The sequence below is a fragment of the Vombatus ursinus genome, unplaced genomic scaffold (assembly GCF_900497805.2).
Source record: "Vombatus ursinus unplaced genomic scaffold, bare-nosed wombat genome assembly UNPS02004704.1, whole genome shotgun sequence".
In the NCBI taxonomy this organism is placed as follows: domain Eukaryota; kingdom Metazoa; phylum Chordata; class Mammalia; order Diprotodontia; family Vombatidae; genus Vombatus; species Vombatus ursinus.
In genome coordinates, this window is record NW_020944482.1 from 2466785 (window position 1) to 2493483 (window position 26699).

Sequence of the window (26699 nt, forward strand, 5' to 3'; positions counted from 1 at the left end):
AAAAAAAAAACAAAACAACTCTGGCTATAGCCATATCTTCTCCCCACCATTAGCTACTAGTAATTCCTTTCTCCCCCCACCATCCCCCGCCCCCCGCCCCCTGAAATGAGTTAAGTTTCTCTTCCTAGACTTGAGTGCTGAATGATGTCATCTTCCAAAGCAACAATTTACTGAGTGCTAGACTACTTGGTGATGTCCAGAGATTAGGCTACAGTGTCTTTTCCTATCTTGACAAATGGAAAACAGTCTAGTTAGGCTTTTAGGCATGTACCCATTGTCCTCTGGGAATTATCAATCTGGAATCAAGATACCTGGATTCTTGGTTCAGCTCCTCTCATATTTCCCCAGACCAATGTCATCCATTTCAGTGATCTAGCTACTTTCCTGTAAATTGTTATCAGATAATAGGAATGGAAAGAATGGGACAGGGAGATTGGATGTAGGGTTAGAGTCAGGGTAGGAGGAGTAAGATTGGAGTAAATGATCCTCAGCGAGAACATAACCTGAACTTTATTTTCCCACATACAGTCAGTTCTGCTATAATGCATGTTTCAAAATTGTGAATTTGTTTGAATATGATTAATGTGTTTGCTTCTGTGCAATCAAGAAATGGTAAGGATGCAGAAAACCACTACTTTATATTAACTCACAACTGTAACTCTTCTGATGCCCACTTCCACAAGTACACTTCAGGTCATTGTCAAGGGGAAGCGTTATATTTATTGTTGTCTGTCTTCTGGTACAATAGGAGCTATGTGTGAGCAGAGAAGGACTGATCCAGACCACCCCTACCCCATTCCACCAAGGCATCCTGCCCAAGGCCCAGAGTTACAAACTGTCTAACTTGCTAGTGCTAACTTGGGTACTATTTATTGTAGTATTTATGTATTTCTTAACCATTTAACATGTATGAACTTATGCTATTGCTTTTTATTAGGTTCTTATCTCTTTTTTATGTCACTGACAAAGTTTTGAGCATTGTACCCCTAACCTCATGTTCCCCATAAGCTTTTTATTGTGCAATTTTGCATAGCACATTATTTTTTTGGAACAGCAGAACTCCCTGTACATATAGTAGAATGTCATGAACAGCCCTCCAAAGATCATTCTTTTCCTCTTCTTGGCTTCACACAGGATAGCATACACACCAGAGATGACCTAGGCACCAGTCCTGGTTCTGTCACTCACTAGGTATGTGACCTTGGGCAAATCACTTCATCTTAATTTTACCATCTCCAAAATGAGTGTTTTGGACATGTAGCCTATGCTACAATCCAACCATCCACTACAAACAAGATGACTTCCATGATCCTTTCAGCTTTAAAATTCTATGATTTTATGTTTTTATGATTATCTGGAAAGCTCTTTCAGAAGTCTAGCCCTCATTCTTTCCTTTGTACTTTCTTCCTCTTTGCAACAGGGTGTATCCTAAGGAATGTATCCACTTTCCTAAGTTGGCTGGGGCAGGGGTAGGGGTCAGGAGAGGAGGGAGGGAGTAGAGGGGAAAGGAGAAGGTTTCATACAAAGGAATGGCCCAAGGATTCTCAAACTCTTAATGATACACTTAGCTGGCACCTCACTTATCTTTACTATCCAACCACTTTTAAGATATAATCTGTGTCTGGGTGACAGAACTGATTGGGAGCAGGGGATGGTGTTGGAAGGTCAGACACTATGAAACTCAGGTTCCTAAAGTGACCAGCAAATGCATTCTGTAACACTGGCTTAGAGAAATGATCAGGGAATGTCTTCCTTTCGTTCTAACTTTGGAATAGATCAAACTAAAAAAATCTGAACATGAAAAGCATTAAGCTATCTAATTAATAAGATAGAGCCTTCTACCATGCATTTCCATTGAAATTTTCTTAAAATGTGGTTATGTTCCATGGAGTGCTGTATTGATTCCTGATGGTAGATATCTCAGTTCTTATTCTTCAGTCTTTTGGCTTTGTTCTAATATTTCTTGTTACCTCATTGAATCATTTTGTTCATTTTGTTCCATTCTATTTTCAGGGTATCCTCTACATAGGTAAGGTTATGGATTGCATTTTGAATCTTTTGTTTCAGCTCTTTTTTTCATTTCTTCTATTCATTCTAGAAGAACTTATATTCACTTAGTTCATTCTTTTTTTGCTGAGGTCATCCTCCTGATTTTTTTGTAGTTGTTTCCTTCCTCTGAGATTTTATATTGGTATTCTTATAATGCACAGTATATCATGGTAGTTGGAGTTTTCTGCTTTTTGATCATGTTTTCAGCTTCAGTTGTTCTATAATAAGTTTATGCCAGGGCCAGAATGTATCTCTTCCCACACTCTTGTGTGTATGCCTAGGTCCCATCTCCTATTGTAGTCCTGGAATAGAACAATGTTATATGGGAGATCCTGACCCTACTGCAGTCAGGACTCTGCCTTGCCTTAGCCCTAGATGGCACGGCTGAGTTTGGATCCTACTTCCCCAATTGTAGTTCCTGGGCTGATGGCTGCTTAGGTCCAGGCCCTGCCTTCTTTCACAACCCTAACCTGGAGCCAAAGTCCTGACCTGAGAACAGGAGCTAGATCAGTTGTGATCAAGCCCTAACCCAGTGCTGCAGCTACAGCTTTTGGCTCTCTTGGAACATCTTTACCTTCATCACATTGACCCTGTCCACTTCCTTATGTAATCATTTCAGGTTAAGCCTATAGAGAAGGATCTACCTAAGATCAAGCTGGCTTTAGGCCCATTTCCTAGGTACTCCCCAGAGCCTGCCTGTGTGGACCTCAGTCCAGTTTCCTTACACCTGTCAGACAGCCTTAACCCAAACCCTGGAGCAGACTTCAGGTACCATTTCCTTATATAGTCCTTTGTGGGGTAGAAGAAGCTGTGGTCTTTCTCTTTGGTTCTTTTGTTTCACATGGTGTTCTTCTTCATATCAGTAAATGTTTCTCAGGGAAGCTGAGTTTGGTCATACTCTCTACATCCTTCCAGAGCATAGGAGCTGGCAGTCCTGCTATATTTATTTCTAAGCTAGATGTAAATTAACCAATACAAAAAGGGGGGAAGTGGGAGAAGGAAGAGAAATATCCTTGATCTCTAAGAAAATCATTGAATATAAGGGGGAAAAGACCATAATGCTCAAATGAATCCAATGAATGTACCATAATTATAGAGCCAGAAGAGACTCAGTCTAGTAGTCCAACCCCCTCATTTAAAAAATAAGGAAATTGTGGCTTCATAAGATCAAATGATTTGTTCAAGTTTACATGGGTACTAAGCATAAGAAGTAGGATTTGAACCATGGTCCTCTGACTCCTGAGCCTCTGCTTTTTTTTTTTTTTAATATGAGGCAATTGGGCTTAAGTGACTTGCCCAGAGTCTGTGTCACGTGTCTGGGGCCACATTTGAACTCAGGTCTTCCTGACTCCAGGGCTCTATCCATTGTGCCACCTAGCTGCCTGTCTGCTTTTTTTCAAATTACTATGCAGCATCTTGAAGAATAGGAAATAAATAGAAAGAAGAGTAATCCTAGGAAAAAGAATAGAGTGGGAAAAGAAAACAGGGATTCTATTTTCTGTACCTAGAATTCCCTCACCTTCTATCTCTTTCTAATCTCTTCCTTCCACCATCTCTGCCTACTGATATTTCATCATCCTTCAAATGATGCCATGACGCTTTCTCTGATTCCCTACTCAGAAATAATAGATTCATAGAATAAGTAGGACTTTAGAGATCATGTAATTGGAATCCTTTTTTTTTTACAAATGAGGAAACTGAGGTCTAAAGAGGCAAAATGATTTATCTGTCACACAGTAATCTTTTTCTTCTCAGAAGTCTAACAGCATTTTGTTTGTACCTTTCATGCATTTCTCATGTTCTACTTTGTATGACAGTAATTTGTGTCTTATTTCTCTTGCTAGAATGGGCTCTTACTTATCTTTACATCTTCATCAGCACCAAGTGCATTGTTCTGTATCTATTAAACACTGAAACTTTTGTTGAATGAATGAATTATGATATGAGAGAGGTAGTTGGAGAATAGGAAGCAATAGGAAGACCTAGGGCAGGGAGTGGGAGGGATGGGATGTGGTTGTAGGTTGGAAAGCATTGCCTAATGGAATCCAAAGTGAAAAAGAGAATTCCTACCCTCAATCCTTCCATCGCTCCTGTCCCCTCCTCATTCTCTTCCCAATCTTTCTAATTCATCTGACTCATCTGCATGTTGTAAGATTTTTCAGATGCTCCTTTTCTTCTCTTTTTCAACTTTTTCTCAGAGACCATGGTTAGAAAATTTTTTGGAAATTTCAGATATGTAGCACACAACAGGTACTCCTCCAAACAAAGAGAGTTTAGACAAGTTTGTCTAAAGCCACACAACACTATATTGGGAGAGGGTATGGGACTGGTGAACAGCTGGTAAACAGATTCATATCTAGGATCTTCCAAGCAAGTGGCCAGTAGCATCATCTGTTTCATAAAATATGAAAATAAAAAATGGCAGGGGGTGGGGTGAGGAGAAGGGGAAGGGGAAGGGCTGAAAGTGCTCACTCCAGTGGGACTTTTTATCATCTGGGGTGTGAATGAGGTTTCTCCTTAAAGAAGCTAACACCCCCTACCATCAGAATACTGAAAGAATCTAAAATCTAACTGTGGTTGTTTTCCTCCTGTCTACCTATTGCCTCTTTCCTGTTTCTCAGCCCTTGGAGGGGAATGACTGATCTAAGAGTGGGAGGAAAGATGTGCAATTAAAGAGGTGGAGGTTGGGAGAGTTCAGAGGAAAGAGATAGAAGACAATATATTACCAGCCTTTGACCCAGTCTCTCAACAGAGATATCCAACTTGAACCACCCAGGAGAATAAGATTTCTTCTACATCCTGAGGACTGTGGAGACCTTCCGTGAGTAACCAAAGATAGAGCCAGGATAAGAGTGTAATGGGAATCTTTTCTTTCCCCTAACTTTCTGCCCTGTCTTTCCCTTCCTTCTTTCCCCTTCATCTCCTTAGTTCAGTATCTTTCCCTCATTTAAGAGAGGTGCCCTCTTGCCCCTCAGTCTTCCAGGTACAGTATATAGTACAGTACAGTACAGTACTTACTGCTTTCTGGGGTTTTATTAGGCCAATTTCACACACATATCCCATTCTTCATATTTCTATCTTTCAGTGCTAAAGGGAATCCCTAAAATGGGAAGATGGGATGATCTCTAAATCCAAATACAAACATTAGCAGATTAGAGCAACCTGCCAATCATCAAGGATCCTTGTCTTCAAAGAAACAAGTTATGAGGCTCTCTCTTTTATCCCACTAAAAAACAATTAGCCTTATTTTCTTATTAACTGTCTCCTTGGCTAAAGAAAGAATAAGAATCTGTTATTTATGACTGTGGATGGTTAGTTTAGTTGAAGAGAGTATGGGGCTAAGGAAGTCAACATTGAAGGTTTACAGATCAATTAACTTTGGTCTTGGCCCTGCTACTAACTAGATACATGACTGGGAACTTAAACTCCCTATATTTTACTTTCCTCATTCAAGTTAAGAACTTGAACTAAATGATTTTAAATATGTTCTCTAGGATTCACTTTTAATCACAATGCCTGGCAGAGAGACTGGGTGAGAGAATGTGAATGGCTCAATGTAAACCTGTCTCTACTACTAGAAAAACAACTGAAAGTTTATCTATTATATACTGAGAATTCCCTTCTTGTGAGGATTATTGTGATAAGTAAGATCTTTGAATTGCTCAAAATCATAAGCATCCAGCATTGCAGATTTAATTGGAGTATCATTAGAAGTCAGAGTAGTTTTCAAGGGTTGGAATTCTGTATTACACTCAGACCTAACCAGATCCCATTTTTCTAAGTGGGGAGGAAAAGGAAAGAATATAGCCTCTTTTCTTACTCCTTAAAGGAGGGAACTGTAGATAAGTCCAAAAAGTAGCATATTTCCCATGCTATATGTGTTGCTATGTTACATGTATGCAGGAATATATACATGTGTGTACATGTATATGTTTACATGTGCTTTGCAGGATGCAGTGGAGGAAAAGAGAGCATTAGGAAGGAAGTCTTAGGCCTCCTAGTTTCAGAGGAAAAGTAGGAGAAGAACTCAGAAAAAGGTACCCAGAGATGGAGAAAGAACTGAAATATTCTGGGAATATGTCAGAAGGGTCAGGGCTGATCTTAGAGAAGAGAAGGGTTGGCAAGAATACTTCATTTCAGGTCATTAATCAATGAATAAAATAAAAACAATAACAACAAAAAAAGATCATAGGATTAAAAGCTGGAAGGGACCTTATATCTAATACTCCCTTATTTTGTAGATGAAGAACTGACGGCCAGTGTCGGGAAATGACCTGCCCAAGGTCACACATGTAGTAGTAGTAGCAGAGCCAAGATTCAAATCCAAGTATTTTGATTCTTAATTCAGTGTTTGTTTCAGAACATTATGCTTCCATTCCCTTCTCCTCCTCCCACCAAATAGATTATAAAATTATTATAAATAGTTGTAGGGTTTATAAGTTCCCAAACTTATTTGACCTACCACCCCCTTTTCAAAATAAAATTACTCAGCACCCCCCCGTAAATCTACTTTCTTTAACCCTCTAATTTTTTTTAAATTTGTGTCATTTCAAAAAAACATATAAAACATATATATTTTTTTAATTATGCATCTTAAATTTAATAATTTATTGTAAATTTGTGGGGGGTTTTCTGCATTGAAATTTTGAAGTCACAATATTATGTCATGTAACTGTACAGTATCATATTATAAACAAGTCATTACATGCACATATTCCTGCTGATGCATGCTGGGCTTCCCAACAATGTACAACATGCTTACTTACCAACATTTGCTGGTTAAGACCTGTTGGCAGACTTGACCACTGATAGGTTATAACTTGCATTTTGTGTGTTTATTTGGAAAATAATGTAATCACTACAACTTTAACTCCGTTACACAACAGATGAAACATGTACAAATGGTTTTTCAAAATGTTCTTATCTTCTCTTCTTTCCTTATGTTTCCACTGCCCCCCTGTTTTTCTTCAATGCCCCCCAATTGCAGTCAAGGCTACTACTGCCCCCCTGGATCATTCCAGTGCCCCCCAGGGGGTGGTATCACCCTCTTTGGGAACCTCTAGATAATGTATGTGTGTATATTGTGTGTGTATATCCTGATATATATGATATGTGTATAACCTAATGTATCCTTAGCACTCAGCACAGTGTCCTACATGCAGCTTGTTCTTAATAAATGTTTGCTAAATGACTGAATGAAATAAAAAAAACACCATGCATCAGAGTAAGACCTAGCAGCCTGAACAAAGCCATTCTTAGAGATCTAGGCAAACCCTAAATCAAAGTAAGGGTGGCATGATGAACCCCTACTCTAAAGTAAAGAATGGAAGATTGGAACAATTGTCCCACCTGCCATCCTTAGAAATATCTCCTTAACAGAACCGGATTACAAGGTTATTCCTTTATCCCTCTTTAAAAGAGAGAGGAATAGTCAAAAGGAAACAGACATCATCTATGGAAGGAAAAATGGAGGTTAGATGTTAAGATGGTCTTCATATGGATTGGGATGAAGAGACAGGTGGAATGAGATCTTGCAAGAATTTGATGTATGAATAAGGAAAGTGGAGTGGAATAAAATCTTGCTCTAAAGTAAAAAGATGAGTCTTTTACAAGTCCTCCAATCTATCTTTAAGAGCTCAATGGCCGTAATGGATCTGGAGTCTGGAGTCCTAGCTGTGTGACTGTGGGAATTCACTTAGCTATTCTGTGCTTCATTTTCCTCATCTCTGAAAACGGAGATAATTATGAATAAATGAAAAAGTATTTATTAAGCACTTGCCATGTGCCAATCACTATACTAAGTGCTAAGTTACTTTTCTTCTAGGGTTGTTCTGAAGAAAGCATTTTGTAGAGCTTAAAACATTATATAAATGTAAGCTATGATTTTTAAAAGTTGTTGCCAGTTCTGGGGTTCTCCCAGAGAAAGAAGAAGAGATTCTCTGATAGTTGTGTCATTAATCTAGTGACATGTCTGGAATCCCAGACATCTCTAGTGTTAGAGCCATTCTCCTGACCCTAGTCTTTCTCTCCTATCATCCCTAGTGAAACTGTTCCTTATGGGTATAGCACTGCTGAGCTCCCACTCCTAGGCTTTTAATAGTGAGCTGGCGAAATGCTTTGATGACCCCCAATATGAAGACCTGCTCAGACTACTGAGGGTTGGCCTGGGAGCACCCACTGAGAAGAAGAGTGTGGTAGTGATTGGAGCTGGCATGGCAGGGCTTACTGCTGCCAAAGTCCTACAGGATGCTGGTCACCAGGTACAAGAGCTAAAGATGCCAGAATTCTGGGTCTAAAACTTCAGATTTTAGGCAGAGAGGAATGAGAAAGGGAAAGCAGTGGGGGGAAATAACATTATTCAGTCGTTTCAGTCACGTCTGTCTCTTGGTGACCCCATTTGGGGTTTTCTTAGCAAAGATACTGGAGTGGTTTGCCATTTCCTTCTCTAACTCACTTTACAGATGAGGAAACTGAGGCAAACAGGATTATGTGTCCAGGGTCACATGGCTAGTACATATTTGAGGCCAGATCTGAAGTCAGGAAAATGAGTCTTCCTGACTTCAGATGCCACTCTATCCACTGCACCACCTAGCTGTCCCAACAACAACAAAGAAATCAAGAAAATATGAAGGAGAGTGGACTGGGTGGATAGCTAGATCTCTGAGTCTTTAATTCTAAACTTAATGAGAGAGAGAGAGGTCTAAGCTGGAATGTAGCTAGTGCCTGTAACTAGGATCTGGGAAAAGGGAGGAGAGGTGTGATCAGGATGAGATCTAAGAGGTGTGGTACTTGTATGGGGATAGGGCTTAAGGGGAAACCTGATTTCACAAAGACTGGGCAGAATATATCTTTCTAGGTTACTGTGCTAGAGGCCTCTGGGCGAGTAGGTGGGAGAATTGAGACTCATCGAGTGCCCGGGGCAGAATGGTATGCTGAACTCGGTGCCATGCGGATCCCTGCCAACCACAGGTAAACAATTATTGTAATCGATTCCTAAATGGAAATTCTGCATCCATTCTATCCCCAGTCTCCCCTCTCGAATTCACCCTTTACACAGCTGCCAAACTTATAATTCTAAAACACAGATCTGACTCCCTATTACCTTTAGGATAAAATACAAATGCCTCTTTTGGCATTTAAAGGCCTTCATAATCTACTCCAACCTATCTCTTCAGGCTCATTATACATTACTCCCCCTCACTTCACTCTATTTTCCAGTCAAACTGACTTATTTGTTGTTCTTTACATACAACATTCAGTCTTTTGTACAGTCTGTCCCGCACGCCTGTAATACTGTCCCTCCTCACCTCCCTTCTTGGAATCCTTAGTTCCCTTCAAGACTCAGCTCAAGTGCCACTTCCTTCAAAGAGCATTTCTTAATTTCTCCAGGTGTTAGTCAGTCAGTCAACAAGAATTTATTAAGCACTTACTATGTGTCAAACACTAGGGCACAAAGAAAAGTCAAAAACAAAACCTGTCCTCCAGGAATTCATATTCTAATCAGGAAGTAACTATGTACATACACAGTTGTTAGTATTCTCTCCCCACCCCCACCTCCACCCCCATGCACAAATTACTTTCTATTTACTTTGTGTCTATTTCACATTTGGAGAAATAGTAGAGTGTGGTGATAGAGAGGTGGCCATGGGGTGAGGAAGAATGGAACTAAAGTTCCATTTCTGACAGCATACTAGCCATGTGTGTGAACGAGCTGCTTTACCCCTCAATGCCTCAGGCACATCTTTAAAGCTGTAAATTGCAGAGAACTATTGCAGATCTGTATTCACAAAGGTAGTTTCCTGACCAAGAAATCTCTACACCAATTAAATCACAGGTCCAAACAAAATATTTTGTATTTGCTAATCTGCACATACTGTTTCCCCCCAGTAGAATGTAAACTCCTTCAAGGCAGGGAGTAGGGCCATTTTTGTCTTTGTATTCCCTGCATATAGTAGCCTAGTGCCTAGTATCTAGGAGGCACTTAATAAATCCTTGTTGAATTGAAGATCCTTGAGATAACAAGGATAAGGCCCTGGAGTAGGATGGGAGAGGAAGCTAGAAAAGACAGCTTAAGGATATTGACAGGAAAAAAGAATTAGGAAAGAAGATTTAAGGCCTGGACTACAGGTTTGTCTTTTGTTCTCAAAGAGGATCATGACCTCAAGGAGGTGATGCCATGAAATACAAGTGAATTGGATTTACGCGAGGCAGAGCTGTGCAAAGTCACCTGGATCCAGCTGCAAGATATAGATCAGGATCACTGGAGATGGCCCTGTAGGCAGTGAGAGATTTTGGCCTTTTTAAGCTAAGGTCTTTAACAGGCTTCAATCTGACTGAGGCAATGCCCATTCAGTCATTAAGGCTAGGTAAGAAATGAGGCAGAGAAGAGTCTCTATTACCTAGTCAAAAAAAAAAATCTATCTGGGAGGGAAAGACTCTCAGGGTTTCTGACCAAAACAGAAACAACTGCTATTTATATTCACCACTGACTTGGTTATTAAGAACCTACTATACACTTGGCACTATGCTTTACAAATATTACTTTATTTGAACAATTGCTCACCAACTACATGATATATTGAAAAAAAGCCCTAGACCAAGAGCCAAGAGGTCTGTATTCAAATGCTGGATCTGTCCTAATGCATAGTATGACCATGGCAAATCAAAACTTCCTGCCTCTGAGCCTCAATTTCCTCATCTATAAAATGAGAGAATGGAATGAATACTCTAAAATGCAATCCATACAATTCTGAAATTCTATTGTCAGTTCCAGTGAATGCACAAATGTAATTTGGAAAGTCTAAAGTAAAAGATGTCATCATTCAGTTCTCTGATGATAGGAATAAGAAAAAAAAAAAAGAAATGCTTGCAATAAGGAAGAATGAGAGCTCTGAAAGACCTTTCTAATAACATGATAGATTCTAGGATGAGGAAAATGGAGGCTGGACAATCTGCCTTCCTAGAGAATTATCAGAAGATATACCCTGATCTGTGTGGACTAAGGTGGTAGAGTACAGCTTCTATATAGAAGCAGAGAAATGGAAGGTAAAACCTCCAAGTAAGGACATTTGATGTCCTGAAAAAGGAAAACTGAAAAATACTTCTCCGAACCAAATTGTCTCCAACACACACACACACACACACACACACACACACACACACACAATCATTCCTCTAAAGAAAACTGAATTTTTCTATTTAAAGTGCAAAAAACTCAAATACATAAAACATAATCACAGTAATACACACAGTATACTAAATAAATAAAATTAAATAGGGTGACTGTCAAGTAGCCAGTTCTTCCCCAGCTATTCCTATCTTACTATGAATAAATGAAAAGTGAATTGGAGGTAGGAATAATAAGCAAAAGAAGCTATGGTGCATAGCATAAATTTTCTTCTTTTTTCCTGAATCTCTGCCTTTCTTCATGAACTCCTCTAACCTGTGCTCCTACCAGGTTTTCTCATGAACTCATCAGTCAATTTGGATTGAAGCTGAATGAGTTCTCCAGATATGATGACCGAACATGGGTCCTCATCAATGGAATGCATCGACGGACTGGGGATGTACAAGCCAATCCTGGCCTCCTTGGCTACCCTGTCTGGTCAGACGAAAAGGGGAAAACAGCCGACAAATTGTTTGATGAATCCTTGAGGAAGGTGAGTCTTGGACAGAGCTGGGACCACCAAGGTAGGACTTACCCTAAGCATACTAGGCAAATCCCCAGGAGGCCTAGCCGCTAAATCCCCAAACTCAGGCTATTGCTATTTCTGAAAGTTTGAACAGTGCAAGTTTTTCCCCCTCCCTGGATATCTTTCTGGTGAGAGTCCAAACCTATTCAGCATTTATTCTGTATGTCCACTGTCACACTTAGCAATGGATACAGTGAAGAGATATGAATTAATGAATGGATGAGTGAATAAATGAAAGAAAATTTTTTTAAACATTTACTGCCAGGTATGATGGAACACACCTGTAATCCTTACTTCTGGGAGGTTGAGGCTGTTGAGCTTGGAAGTTCTGAGCTATAAGACTAAAGTTGATTGAGTATCTATCCTGTGTCTGGCCTCAATATCCAAAGTCTCAAGGAATGGGAGGCCACCAGACTGCTTACAGAGGGGTGAACTGGCAATAGGTCAAAACTTCTGTACTGATAAACAATGAGATCAGCCAGTTAATGGTTGCTTTACTTAAGCCTGAGTGACATAGGGATACCTAGTCTCCAAAAAAAACCACTATGTGCTAAGCATTAAAGATAAAATCTTTTTAAAAAAAAATGCGGATTCTTGCTTTCAGGGAACTTATACTGGAATTGAGAGAGATAGCACATATAAGAGGTTTCAGCTTCTGGGCAAAAAGAAGTCCTGGAGATCCTAAGGGTTCAGTAGCAAGACTCAGGAGAACTTAGGACAGATCAGTGTTGGCCCCACAATATGGGGTGCATGAGGGGAGTAGCCCACCACCAATGGGAGGGGGAAAGTATGCCTAAACCTATTTACTAGATATACAAGAATGCCTCACTCTCAGAGAATTTATAACATGAGAGAGAAAAGGCCCTTCCCCTTTTTTAGATTGTTTTCTGTCCCTACCTAAATTTAGGGAGCTTCCTGGCTGATGTGGAAAACAGCCATAACCACTGGGGAGCTTTCAATCTAATGGGGAAGCAGGAAACACACAATGCACATGTAGCATCTCTTAATAACCCATCTACTCATGGCTTTACTGTTGATACTCTGTATAATTATTTATGCAACTCATGGCCCAAGAGTCCTCATAAAATCCACATTATTGTCAGACCATATATGACACATAAACCTAATATTCAATGTGTTTAATTAAGACATGAAATGCAATAAATAGCAAGTAAAGGAAATTTGGTTTAAAAAAAGAGGGTATTCTCTTTAGTAATACACAAATGGATTCAATCTCTTATACCTCTAGGGAAATTATTACCTAATTCCCCTTTAATTTCCCTGATTCCACGTCACAACAGGAAAATTACACAATTCAGAATGAACAGTCCCAGAGGCAGATATTTAGGATGCAGTGCCTTCTATCTCCTAGAATTTTGGTGGAAAATTTATAAGGGCAAATTTGGGAATTTGATAAAGCCTAGGAACTCTAGTATAATCAGGGTCCAGTTATGGCTCCTGAGTTTGGGAACTTCATGTGCTAATAGATCTATGTGCTCCCCTTCTTTCTCTTTCTCCATCTGTAGCCCCACTACTTCCTTTACCCATGACTACTTACGTGGCCACTCAACAGTCCAACTTTTAATATCTCCTTCCTTGTAGAGTATTCCCTATCACTCATAATCCTGATGATATTACCATACTGCAGCCAGCCCAAGGACAGTGGGAAATGAAGCCTTAATGTCACATCCAGTACCAGACTACACAGAACAAATACACTGGCAAAACAAGTCTATGAATGCTGAGGGAAGAACTGATGGGAATGGGGGTGTGAGAAAATGAACAAAAAAGAAGATGGGAGTAAATCATGAGAAAAGAAAGAATCCCTTTCTCAACATTTTTTCTCTTCCCCTTCTCTGCTCCAGGTGGTGGAAGAGTTGAAAAAGAGCAACTGCAGCCAAATACTAGAAAAGTATGATTCTTTCTCCACTAAGGTCAGTGTCTTGGTGCTACTTAGCCCCATTGGCCCTCCTACCCTCCCCCTGACACCCACAAAAATTGAGAAGAGATTACAGTTAATCAGATTTATCAGACTAGCACGAATCCTTACTGAGGTGGGATAGAGATTGTACCTCAAGAATTCAACATAATAAACCTCATATATACAGCACTTTAAGGTTTACAAAATTCTTCCCTTAAAACAACCCAGTCAAGGAGGTTGCACAAGTATTTTTATCTCCATTTGACAGGTTCTGAGAAGTCACATAACTTCTCCCCTGCTGCACAGCTATCCCAGCCACACAGTGTGTCAGAGCTGGGATTCAACTCCAGATCTCCTTTCTAAATTCAGACCCTTTTATCCTCCATCACCCTGCCTCTCTTCTGTGTGAGTGAAGAGACCTTGGGACCCTGGAGTCATTGCTCATCTGAAATGTCCTGGCCTGACCTGGATCAATCTATGCTACATGTATTCTGTGTCTTTCCAACTCAGACTCCTTTCCTCCTTGAGTGTCCTGCCTAGAATTAGAGAGGTAGATATTATAATCTCTCACAAAGCAAAGATTTTCAACCTCTGATTTTCTTTTTCTCCCCACTCTGCCATGGCAGGAATATCTGATTAAGGTGGGAAATCTAAGTCGGGGTGCAGTGCAGATGATTGGAGATCTCATGAATGCTGATGCTGGTTACTATGAAGCCTTCACTGAGACCTTAAGAGGAGTTATTTTCTTCTTCCAAAATCCTAGGTGAGGTCTGGGACAGGATGGGCTAGAGAAGTGGAAAGGGAGGAGAAGCAGGAGAAGCATGGGAGAACTGACCTTTCATTCTCCTAAATGTAGACAGCCACAAAACTAGGTAAAATAACAAGGTTTAGAAGCTATCTATCAAGCAATTACTACATTAGGTAGTAGATCAAATGGTACCTGTGCAGAAGGACCTAATGTGACTCTGTCCAGACTTTTCCTGGGATGCTGCATGGAAGTCAGTGTAGTGGAATGGGGAGAGCACTGGACTTGGAGTCATGAGCCCAGGTCCAAATCCTAGCTTTGCCACTTGCTACCTTGTGACCTTGGGCAAGTCACTTCATTTCTCTGGGTTTCAGTTTCCTCAAATGCAAAATGAGGATTAGATGACCTCTACATTTCCTTCTAATTCTGAATCTATCATTCTATATGATCCCATGATCTTGGAAGGACTCTGGCTGTGTTTGCCGCAAGGAGATGTTGCTCTCTCTGAGAGAGAAAACAGGAAGAAGGAGAAGGCTTACCTGGCAGTGGGGAAAGGTTGTGTTAATGTACACATTGCAAGCTGGAGGAGATTTTAGTATGTTTGTTTTTGTTCCTGTTTTTGTTTTTGTTTTTAACCATGCTCTGATGCCTGCTCTCCTGGCATGAAATTGTGGCTTCTAAAGGGCTATACCAATAGAGCTGAACCTCTGGCAGAGGATCCCAAGCTGAAAAGTGTTTGGGTATGAGTCTCAGGACTGTTCATCTGTGGTCAGTGGACCAGCCTAGAGAAGTACACAGAGGCTCATGATCATAAGGTTAGCCACCATGTAATGAATTATATAGCCACAGATATTGTTGTGATCTATGTTAGTGAGGGGAAATATGAACACTCACAAAGTCACAAATTCCTAAAATGTCAAAGTCTGTTTTGGAAAACAACTGGCAAGGCCTATTCTTTCTTCTCTTTCCATTTCATGCCCAGCTGTATGTATTCCTCTGAATGGTAAACCTAAGGGGCAGCAGTGCTTAAAGCTTGAAAAATGTAGTATTAGGACACTATAAAAATAAAAACAAGTTCAAAAGGAGTTAAGATAACCTGACTAAAGTCAGGACCCAAAATACTCCATAGCAATTCATCTACAATGGGTCATTAAAATCATGGAATGCTAGAGATGAAAAGAACCATGTAGTCCAATACACTGATTTGACAGATGAGAAAATAGTGGTCCAGAGAGATTGAGTGATTTGCTCAAGGTTATATAGAGTTGGTGAAGGAACTGGGACTAGAACTAGGTCTATTGGTTCTCTAATTATCTTTTCCACTACAACATTTTTTCTAGATGTTTTGAGTAAAAAACTAATTTTTGAGAAAGATGTCATGGAAGGCAGCTACCAAGGTATAACAGATTAATCACTTGGTAACACTGCCAGAAATTGGAAACTGGGTGAGATAGACCTTTCTAATGTAAATACAATTCCAGTTCCATAATAATCCATATCCATATCCATGACTATCAGCATAATTATTCACCAAAACTCTTCATCCACCCTGCATGGTGGGTGAATAGAATAAGGTGAAAATAACCCATTCTTCTGTGAATGATTCATAGAACACCCTTGGCTTTATACTTTCCTTCCTATTAACAGGTCTTGAAGACCAAACAATCTTCCCAGTGCACACCAGGTAGGATAAAAGCATTAAGACCTAAACAGAATCTTAGAAATCATCTAGTTATAGCTTCATTTTTACAAATAAGGAAAGTAAGGCCCAGACAGATCCTGTAAATTGTTCAAGTCTGCTATTTATCAGAATGGGTAAAAATAGCAAAAGTAGAATTGGAACCAACATCACCAAACTCCAGATCCATTGCTCTTTCTACTAAACCTCACTGCTTCTAGATCAGGGGTTCTTAACCTGGAGTCTGTGAACTCTTAAAAATATATTTTAAGAAATGTATTTTAATATAGTTTAATATAGTTTTTCTTTGTAGGCCTATGTGTGCTATTTTATGCATTTAAAAACATCATTTTGAAAAGGACTCCAGTACAGAAAAGAGGTTAAGAACCCCTGTTCTAGACAAACTCAATTTCAGCAGAAATGAAATTTAACTTCATGCCTTCATATCTCAGATCCCAGATATATTTTCCCTATTTTACCTTGTTTTCCAGATGTGGAAAAGGAGAACCTTATGTTGGGTGTCTTAGCCCAGTCGATCATACTGGCACCCAAAATGCTGACAACCTCATGTCATCAGACCACAGAGTAGTAAAAGAGTAGCCAACCTGCAGGACTTAGGACCTCATGAAGAGCTTTATGTGCAAACTGATGCAGTGTAAAGGGAGGGAAATGTAATTTTTAATTGTATTCATACTATAATTACAAGTAACATTATATCCTTTGAAAGACCAAAAAAGATATTGCTATATAGAGACATATGAGGATGCTAACCACCTAGTAATAAAGTCATTTTCATATCAAGACAGGTTAAGTATTTAGATCTTTAAAATAATATCATGACCATTTGTCAATTATTTTCATGAATTCATGCTCTAGGAAAACTAGGAAATTACCAGAGGGGCAAATTTCAACTGAGTAAAAGACTTTTCTTATAAGTAGGGTTGTTCTTAAAAATAGAAAGGGTTTCCTTTCAATCTGGTGAGCTCCCTGTCATTGTTAGTATTCAAACAACATCTGGATAATAACCTGTTGAGACCATATAAAGGAGAATCCTCCACTGTGTGGTAAGCTAATATCCAAGGTCCTTTACAATTCAAAATGTCTAAGAATTTGTAATTGTTATTCTATTGATTAAAATTCTTGTCTGCAATTTCTAATTGCATCAAAGTTTATGATCTAGTAAAAAAGACTGATGCATGTCACATGTGTGGTAATCTAGCAACTAATCCACATTCTCTAATCCACAACTAATCCACAAAATCTAAAATAAATCAGATGGTGGGCCCCAAAGAAATGGAAAGCATTGTACCTTGCCTTCTAATCTGATCTGCTCAATAGAGTGTTAAGGAGCTCAGTCTGTTTCATCTCTCTTCTAATCCTGCTACAGGGCTTCTGGAGGAGGAAGGTACCCTTGAGTTAGTGATTCCCAATCCCACTTTTGTAATATCCCCAATTATCAGAATAAAATACTGAATAAAATCAGTTTTATATCAACATTTTAAAAATAAGCCATGTGTATCTACTGAGAAGTTGTGTAGAAAGGAAACAGAACAAGGTAGTGATCCCTAACTAGTTGGAAGTATATGTATGAGGACCTCAGATCTTTGTTACCATAAATTGGCAGGCTAACCTGGTACCAAAGCAGCACAGAACCTATGAATACACACACACACACACACACACACACACACACACAAGTACAGGACAATTGCCCCACTTTTCCATTTGCTAGGGACTGTCTTGTCAATTGCAAGACCCCCTCAGAGTACCTAGTCGAAGACTAAATCCATATCTGCCTCATCCTTTGCATAACCATCTCACCATGTTTCCTCCTCTTAGGTTTGAGGAAATTACTGGTGGCTTTGACCAGCTCCCGAAGGCCTTACATGACTCCCTCATCCCTGGCACTGTCTACCTCCACTCACAAGCAGAGCAGGTAATAAGGGATGGAAACTATGTCCACATTGTCCATCAGACACCTGACCCACTTCAGCCTCATGCCTGCCTCACTGCCAACTATGCCATTGTGGCCACAACAGCTAAGGCTGCCCGGCTCCTCCACCTCCACCCACCTCTATCTCCAGGCAAAGAAGATGCCCTGCGCTCAATCCACTACAACAGTGCCACCAAGGTGATCCTGGCCTGCACCAAGCGCTTCTGGGAACAGGATGGCATTTATGGTGGGAAGTCCATAACAGACCGTCCCTCTCAATTTATCTACTACCCCAATCATGACTTTCCCAAAGGAACTGGTGTCATCTTGGCCTCCTACACCCTGGATGATGACTCTACCTTCTTTGCTGCCATGGATCAAAAGCGGGTAGTAGATGTAGTGTTAGAGGATTTGGCTGCTATCCATAATCGCCCCAAGGAAGAGCTTCAAGCCTTTTGCCCCTATTCTGTGGTCAAGCGTTGGAACCAAGATCCGTACTCCATGGGCGGCTTTGCCTTCTTTACTCCCTACCAATATGTAGACTATTTCCAGGAACTCTTCAAGCCTGAAGGGAGGATATACTTTGCAGGAGAGCACACCACCCTCCCTCATGGTTGGATTGATACAACCATTAAATCTGGACTCCGGGCAGCCCAGAGTATTCAAGAAGCTGTGGAATTATTGAAACAGGACAAGGAAGCCAAGAAGGAGACTATGCCTAAGAGTGAGTTGTAACCAGTGAAAAAACACTTTACATTGATGAGATAGTATAGTGTATTGTAGTGAAAGGAACCTTGACTTGGAATCAAGAAAGACCCTGATTTACATCTTGCCTCTGGCACATGTTAGCTATTTGACCAGAGGCAAGTCACTTAACTTCCTCAAAATTTCCTTACTTTTCTCATCTGTAAAATGGAGATAATAATACATATTGGTTGGTACCAACCCCACAGAATTATAATGATGCTCACTTAAATCCAATTCATCTGCATGTCATGGCATCACCACCCTGATGTCATGGTCCCCTTAGAGAATGAAGGACAAACAACAATGATGATGATGATCAAATGAAATGATGTCTACAAATGTGCTTCTGAAAATATTAAAGGACGTTCCTGACCTGTCTACATGTTCTTGGCTGATTTCCTAATCATGGCGATGGGTTGAAGAGACCTGCCTACAATTTGTCTCACCTTTGACACAATGATGCACATTTGTGAAATAGATGCCTGGATAATATCTTCAGCTAAGGAATAAAGAACAGAGAAAAATCAGGTGGAGATCAAACCCCAAACCTTGCTCTAAGAAGTTCTATGTTGTGACCAACTGAGGTAATTAGCCCAGTAACTAGTCTTTTAATAAAGACATCACATTGTAGTTTGTTAATCATATTTAAAGGTCAGCTGGTACAAAATATGTATTCTAAGGGAACTAATTGACCTAATATTAGCATTTATTAACCAATAAACCACATTTACAATTAACACAATAAATCGGTAACCAAATTTAAATCTGTTCATTAGACAACATAATATGCATTCTAAAAACTAGGAGACTTTCTGTCTTTTTCTTGGAGTTATAAGCCTGCCTTGTCTACTCTCACACCTTTCCCTTAATATGGGGTCTCACTATAGTCATCCTGCCTCTCATCTTGATAGTTCAGCAACTTTTCTTTCCCTGTTGAGGTCCTGAGAGATGGAGAAACAAACATAATAAATAAGAACAGGCAGACAGTGGTTTGGGAGATGGAGGCAACCTAATGAATTGGAGTCATTCTAAGCAACCCAATTTAATTGTATCATTAATCAGTCCCTCTGGGGACACAAAAAAAGTGCACAAGAGGACAGAGAGAATAAGGAAGGATGGAATGTGGAGTGACTGGTAGTCTACTGGCCAACTCAAAAGAGGGCATTTCACAATTACAGTCTAAACCTCTGGATTTGTTGACATAGGTGAACTCTGTCATTCTTTCTCCCACCTTTTGGGTCAGTGCTCAAGCATCTTCCACCACAGGTATACTCTACCCCTCTAATCTGTTAAATCCTTTTAACCAGAAGTAAATTCTAGACACTACAGTTTACAGCATTTAAAATATTACCATCTCAAAGTGGCTATTCTATACAGTACTTTTTCTTCTCTCAGTCTACTTACACCAACTTTTCTTCCTTCCCTCTCAGGAGAGAACTTCACTTCATACTTATTTGAAAAAATTAAGATGAACCATGGGGGAGCTCCCTCTCTTTCCCAGTTTCACACTTCGAATCACCTCAATATCACCAGTCTCACCAGTTTCAGTAGTTTAGGTGGCCTTTCTCCTTACCCTCTGTTTATGCCCCTAATCATATCCCCTTCTGTCTCCTCTGTCAATTTGTCCCTTTGACCACCCCCTCTCTCTTCATAATTTTCTCTAATTTTCAATCTCTCCTTCTCCTGCTGCTTAGTTCTCCCTGTTCTTAGAAAATTTCACCCTGAGTTCCTTTCAGTTATCCTGTATCTTTCCTTTTCGCAGGCAGACACCTAGAAAAAGCTTTCTATAGTCACTTCACCCCCAACTTGCTTCACTTTTGCAATGACTCCTGTCCCCACTATTTAACTAAAGCTGCTCCTTTGAAGTTCACCAATGATCTTGTAATTGTGAAATACCTAGGGTACCTCTTCTCACCTGTGGGGCCTACAGAACAGCTACCCCAGGATAGTTGCTGTTGCTCAAAATCATGATTCCCTGTACCTCCAGAGAAGTCTTTAATTTTTTTTCTCTAGTTAACCAAGACATTATTACAAAGCAAAGGTTATCAAATACCTTTAGAGGCAGCTAGATGGGGCAGTGACCTGGAATCAAGAAGACCTGAGTTGACATGAGAAAGTGGGCAAGTCATTTAACCTCTACCTAAGTTTCCTCATTTGTAAAATGAAGATAATAATAGCATCTACCTCCAAGGGTTATTGTGAATATAAAATGAGATATTTGTAAGGCTCTTTGAAACCTTAAAAGCAATAATAAATGCTACTTAATATTGGTAGTATGGTATAATATAATATTGTTGTATAATAATCAATAATATAGTAATTTAATATAGTATTATAATAGTATAGTAAGAAAAATTACAATGAGAAATTTCTGCTATAAATCCAGAGCATATTCTACCACAAATGTACATACCATTAGTGTGAAGAATGGGTATACATAGGTATCATGCATGGATGCATACACTAGAGAACATATGTGCCTAAGATTCACACGTAGAAGGAAAATTCACACATCTTTATGCTGCAAGACTACTAATATCTTCTTCCTGCCCTCACTTGATTTGCTCCCATTAGACATGGTATCCCCATTGGGCATACTGCTAGTTACTTGGTGACAATCTTTGCTGGATTTCATCTCTTCAGGACCATTTTTAGGTTATTTCAGCTCCAATCTGTAAGTGTAGGTATCTAGAACCTCTTCTTGTTAAGAGCAGATTGACTTCTCTTTAGTGATAGCCAACACACCCAGCTAACAAAAGCTAGTCTGTGTGACTCTGGGTTAGGATTCAGTTTTTTTTTTCTTTTTTACCACTAGGTCTGGATTGAAATCAAACCCATCTGTTATAGATAATTACCTGTCAGCAGCAAAGTCATGTTGCTTTGGTACTGTATTTTAGCCAGGAAAAAACAAAAACCAAAACCAAAGACTATCTCCCTAAATTTCCTTTCTTACCATCTCCAATGGTTAGCACAGTAAGCCCTTAATTAATGCCTATTGACAGACTGATTAAATTTGCTAAGTCCAATGTAATTTTCCTAATCTTTATCTTTTATAATCTCTGTAGCATTTGGTACTATTGACATACACACAACCCTCTTCCCTCCTTCTCATTTTCCATTCTGAATATTCTCTGAGTTTTTTGTAACTATGCTGTTATGGTTTTCTTCCTACTTTACCTTTCATTTTCCATTATCTTTTGATAAATTGTCCATGTCTTGCCTGCTATGTATGTATGTATGTATGCATGTATGTATGTATCCCAGGGCTCTGTCCTCTCTATCTCTCATCTTCCCTCTCTACTTTGTTTCTTGGCAGTCTCATCAGCTTCCATGATCTATCATCTCCATATAGTTAACTCCCAGATTTATATATCTAACCTGACTTCGTATGTATTGCAACTCCACAACACAAGGCTCTAACCTCAGTCCTTCTCTCTTTTCTCTTTACATTCTCCCTAGGCAATCTCATTTACAGTATTTCCACTGTTTTCATTTATTACCTCTAAGAAAATGGTCCCCAAACCTCCATCCCCAATTTTTCTGTTGAGTTTCTGACTAGCATTTCCATTTGCCTGATTAACATTTCTATTAGCACTTAAAACTCAACATTTTCAAAATTGAACTTATCTTTTCCCCTAGTTATACGCCTCCTGATTTCCCTGTTTCTGTTAATGGAACCACCATTTTTCTAATTTCCTACTACCTATAATTCTCACCTACCACATCTCATCAATTGCCAAGCTTTATCACTTCAACCTCAAAAATATTTTTCATAACCAATTTTCTTTTCCATTTCCATATCTATCACTCTAGCTCAGGCCTCCCAGTTTATTAAAATAGCCTCTGCTCCCTCTAATTTCTACTTACTGGAATCCATCCTTCATATCACTTCCAGGTTAATCATTCTAAAGTAGCACTCTGATCAGCAGTCCACTGTTGAAAAACTATCAATGGCTCCCCACTGCCAAATGAATAAAGTCCAAACTGCTTAGTTTGTCCCTCCACAATGTGAAGGGCTTGAATGTCTAACTTTTTTGGCTTTAGATCACACTTCTGTAGTTTGCTATTTGCCCTTTCCATAACACCTGGTCTCACTCAGATTTTGCTCAGTGGCAGAGAGCACAGCATGCTAGATTGGTATCCAAAAGTCGGCCCCATCAGTTGACTTCGTGACTTTGGGCAACTAACCTAACTGCTCTGCGTCTCAGTTTCCTCATCTATAGAATGGGGAAGTTATTGGGGATGGGGGGAGAGATCATAATTTTAGAGCTGGAAGGGAGGGGTGGGGAACCTGCGGCCTCAAGGCCACATGTGGCCTGGATTGGGCCGCACTTGAGGACCCCGAGGGCCACATGTGGCCTTGAGGCCGCAGGTTCCCCATCCCTGAATCCAATCCCCGCGTTTTCACAGAGGAAGAAACAGAGGCCCCTCCAATTTCCAAGTCACTGTTCTTTCCACCGCACCGCACGCTGCTCTGTAACCGTAAAGCCGAGGCAAAAAGTCAGCCAGCTGTTACTGCCCGCCTGTGTGGCGAGCACCGGGCCAAGAGCTGGACAGAGCCCCTGCCTTCCAGGAGCTCCCACTGTAAGGGTCAGGGGTCGGGGGTCGGGGGTGGGGGGATGGAGAGACACCGTGCAAACCACAACGTACACACGCGGTATGTGCCGGATAAATCGGACAATCTAACGGGAGGCACGACATTAAGGAGGCCCTCCACAGACGCGAGCCGCCCGTGGCCGCTGCGTGCGAAGGGTCGGACTTCACCCGGCCGCGGCTGGGGGAGCGAGCCTCCGCCCCCTCCGCTCCCGCGGCTCTCGTCCCTCGCTTCCGCCCGTTCCCGGGCACGGAGGCGACACCCCCCTCGCGGCCGTTTCTCTCTGCTCTGCGTCCGGTCCAGCCCCGACTGAGAGCGCAGGAAAAAGGGACGAGGAAATGGGGGCCTGGGGGTGGGGGGTTCATGTTGTGAGAGCCCGAGGGGAGCGACGGCGGAAACACGAGCAGGCCAAAGGCCAGGCTTATCGAGACCCACGCTCCCCGGAGAGACGCAAAAGGCAGGTTCCTCTTGTTGATTATGGCTTTTAATTTAAAAAAACAAAACAACTTTGTATTTGATATTTACAATTCATTGTAGAAGTCGTGAGGTGGGGGGGAAAAATTGTGTCAGAAGTGGGATTTGAACCCACGCCTCCATACGGAGACCAGAACACTCCGCTAGGGAAGGAGAACCTTGAGTCTGGCGCCTTAGACCACTCGGCCATCCTGACACTCGGTGAGTTGGCTTCCTAAAGGACCTTATTCAAGAATCGAAATGGAACGTGTATTTCAACTAGATTTATTTTGTTTCCGATGTTTAATTTTTTTCATTAACTTTTTTCTTTATGATTCGTAATTTTTCTTTTTTTTTCCTTTGTATCTGCCACTTTCTACCCTAAGATTTAGGAAAATACCGAACCCGAGAGCCTGCAATTTCTGCTGTGAGACATGGGAGCCCCATTTGAACAAGCAGAATTTAACTGAAACAGAAAGGAGACAATCTATTTGTAATTAACTCAGTAAATATATTGATCACCTACTGTCTACATATCATTGTTTCATAATATAGTTTCTTATCTGGTAATGCTAGGCCCCTTAGCTACTCCCTTAATTATCTCCCTTAAAATTCTTGCCTTTTGTCCCTTAAAACCAATTCTTTTATTTTGTCAGGTTTTATAAAGTAAACCTTTGGTAGTTTGATGTCACCCCATTAACATTATGGTAGCACCTAGAACCAAATTATTTCACTTACTACCTGTATGATTTTTGGCAAATCGCACATTAAATCCCTCTAGGCATCAATTTCCTCATCTAAATGAGGGGGTTGGACCAGATTGTCTCCAAAGTCTCTTCCAGTTAATCCTGTTCTTTAAAAAGGAATGTCCACCTATGAGCACAGTCCTCTCTACCATTTCAGTCCTTAAAAGCATCTGCCTAAAAATAATCTGCCATATATATATGAAAAATAGAAATTTCAAAATGCTTTGACAGAAGACCTAACCAAAGGGGAGAAAGCACCCAAGTCTTACCACTAGACCACCAAAGAACTTTTCAAATGAGAAACTTCTTAGATCAAAGCTTCCTTCCTCAAACCACTTCAGGGAGGGTCTAATGTTGATGGTGTGTCTACTCCCAGAACCAAGCAAGGATGAGTGGAGAAGAGTCCAAATATTCCTCCTGAAGGTTCTGGTGCCAGAGTTGCTGTTGCTTGTTCTTTCTGCTGCTGAGAGATACCAAGCCTATGATCCATCTCCTTAACTTGACCTTCAAGGTCAAACCATATGGTCCTAACGTACTATTTAAACTGTCACTCTCACTACTTACATATTGTACCCTTTTAACCAAATTAGTCTTTCCAAAATCACTGTCCTTTAAATATATTTACACTCTTCAATATTGGTACCTTTGTTCATAGCATACCCTGATCTGAAATGTCCTCTGTACTACTCTGCATGGATCCAACTCCTATTTGTCCTTCAATCCTGACTCAAATTCTAACTCCTTCATGAATCTTTACCATCAGAAAATAATTCTATACTTTCACAGAACTGCCCTACTCACAGAATCACAGAATTTGAGAATTTCTAATTTTAGACTTCAGTGGCCACCTAATCCTAAATGAAAAGGAATCCCCACCAAAAAAAAATTTAATTAATAGCAGAGGTCATCCAAAGAGAGGTCATCCTCCAAAGACAGGTCGTTTTCCAAAGAGAGGAAACCCACCAGCTCTTGAGACAGCCCCTTCCTTTCAGACTGCTCCAGCTTTTCCTGGCTTCAAACCTAAATTGGCCCCTTTGCTTAACAACTTAAAATAACTAAATAAATTAACTCCTGCTCATTGCTTCTGGTTCTACTCTCTAATGCTAAATGGGACAAGTCTAATCTCTCCTTAACATGACAGACTTTCAAATATTAAAAACAGCCATCATGGTCCCCCTATGTCTTTTCTCCATACTAAACATGCTCAGTTCCTGTAATTGATCTTCAGCTAAGTGGCACAGTGTATAGAGGGCTGGGTCTGGAGATAGGAAAACCTGAGTTCAAATCTGTCCTCAGACATTTACTAGTAGTTTGGCCCTGGGCAAGTTACTTAACCTCTGTTTGTCTCGGCTAACTCATCTGTAAAATGAGAATAATAATAGCTTCTACTCCCCCGGGGTTGTTATAAAGATCAAATGAGATAATATTTATAAGATGCCTGATGCATAGTAGGAGCTATATAAATGCTAGCCATTATTATATGTCATGAACTCAAGATCCTTCACTTAGTTTCCGTGATTGAACACTTTCCAGTTTATCAATCTCCTTCTTCAAATTCGGTGCCCATAACTGAATGAGATACTACAGATGAGATCAGATGAGGGCAGAGTACATTTGGACTATCACCTCCCTATTCCTGAAAATTAAATTTTGTCCCTCACTCCAGTCCAAATATTACATTAGCTTTATGGGCTGCCACCTCACACTGCTGACTCGTATTGAGCTTGCATCCACTAAAACTCAGAGATCTTTATCAGAACAACTGCTATTTAACCATGTCTAACCCCATCTTGTACTTGTGAACTTGACCATTTGTACTCAAGTGTAAGACTTTACATTTATCCCTATTGAATTTCATATTATTAGATTTAGTACATTGTTCTATCTAGCCTATCAAAGATCCTTTTAGAGCCTGACTGTCTTCTAATGTGTTAGGTATCCCTCCCAGCTTTGTGTAATCCCTAAATTCAATGGGCATACTGTCTATAACTTTATCCAAATCATTGATAAAAATAATAAACAGCATAAGGGCAAACACCTCTCATACGCAGTCTCTTTTCTCCATTCACAGTCAATATTCATGGTCCAAACACCTCTCATCTAGACTATTGAAATTGCCTTCTAATTGGATTCATTGCTTC

General features: G+C 40.2%; 1 protein-coding gene, 1 long non-coding RNA gene and 1 other non-coding gene across 4 annotated transcripts; 2 read left to right on the forward strand and 1 right to left on the reverse strand.

Moving 5' to 3' along the window:
• Positions 1–4785: 4785 nt before the first annotated feature.
• LOC114027115 (L-amino-acid oxidase-like) lies at positions 4786–19413 on the forward strand. 2 transcript variants are annotated; one of them, XM_027840972.1, is made up of 7 exons: positions 4786–4870; positions 8092–8309; positions 8906–9018; positions 11507–11708; positions 13607–13675; positions 14289–14425; positions 17925–19413. In XM_027840972.1, exons 2-7 carry the CDS (start codon positions 8262–8264, stop codon positions 18751–18753), a joined length of 1398 nt encoding a protein of 465 aa, XP_027696773.1. In that variant the 5' UTR covers positions 4786–4870; positions 8092–8261; the 3' UTR covers positions 18754–19413. The 2 variants fall into 2 exon arrangements, with proteins under 2 accessions (XP_027696773.1, XP_027696780.1); XM_027840979.1 differs by lacking the exon at positions 8092–8309 and having other exon boundaries at positions 4808–4870.
• A 4361-nt stretch (positions 19414–23774) lies between these two features.
• Positions 23775–24335, forward strand: LOC114026703. Its single transcript, XR_003567147.1, has 2 exons — positions 23775–24034; positions 24199–24335. It is a non-coding gene; the product is annotated as an uncharacterized LOC114026703 (long non-coding RNA).
• On the reverse strand, positions 23924–24029 carry TRNAL-CAA. The gene is made up of 2 exons: positions 23992–24029; positions 23924–23969 (listed from the first exon to the last, which is right to left on the reverse strand). It is a non-coding gene; the product is annotated as a tRNA-Leu (tRNA).
• Positions 24336–26699: the final 2364 nt, after the last annotated feature.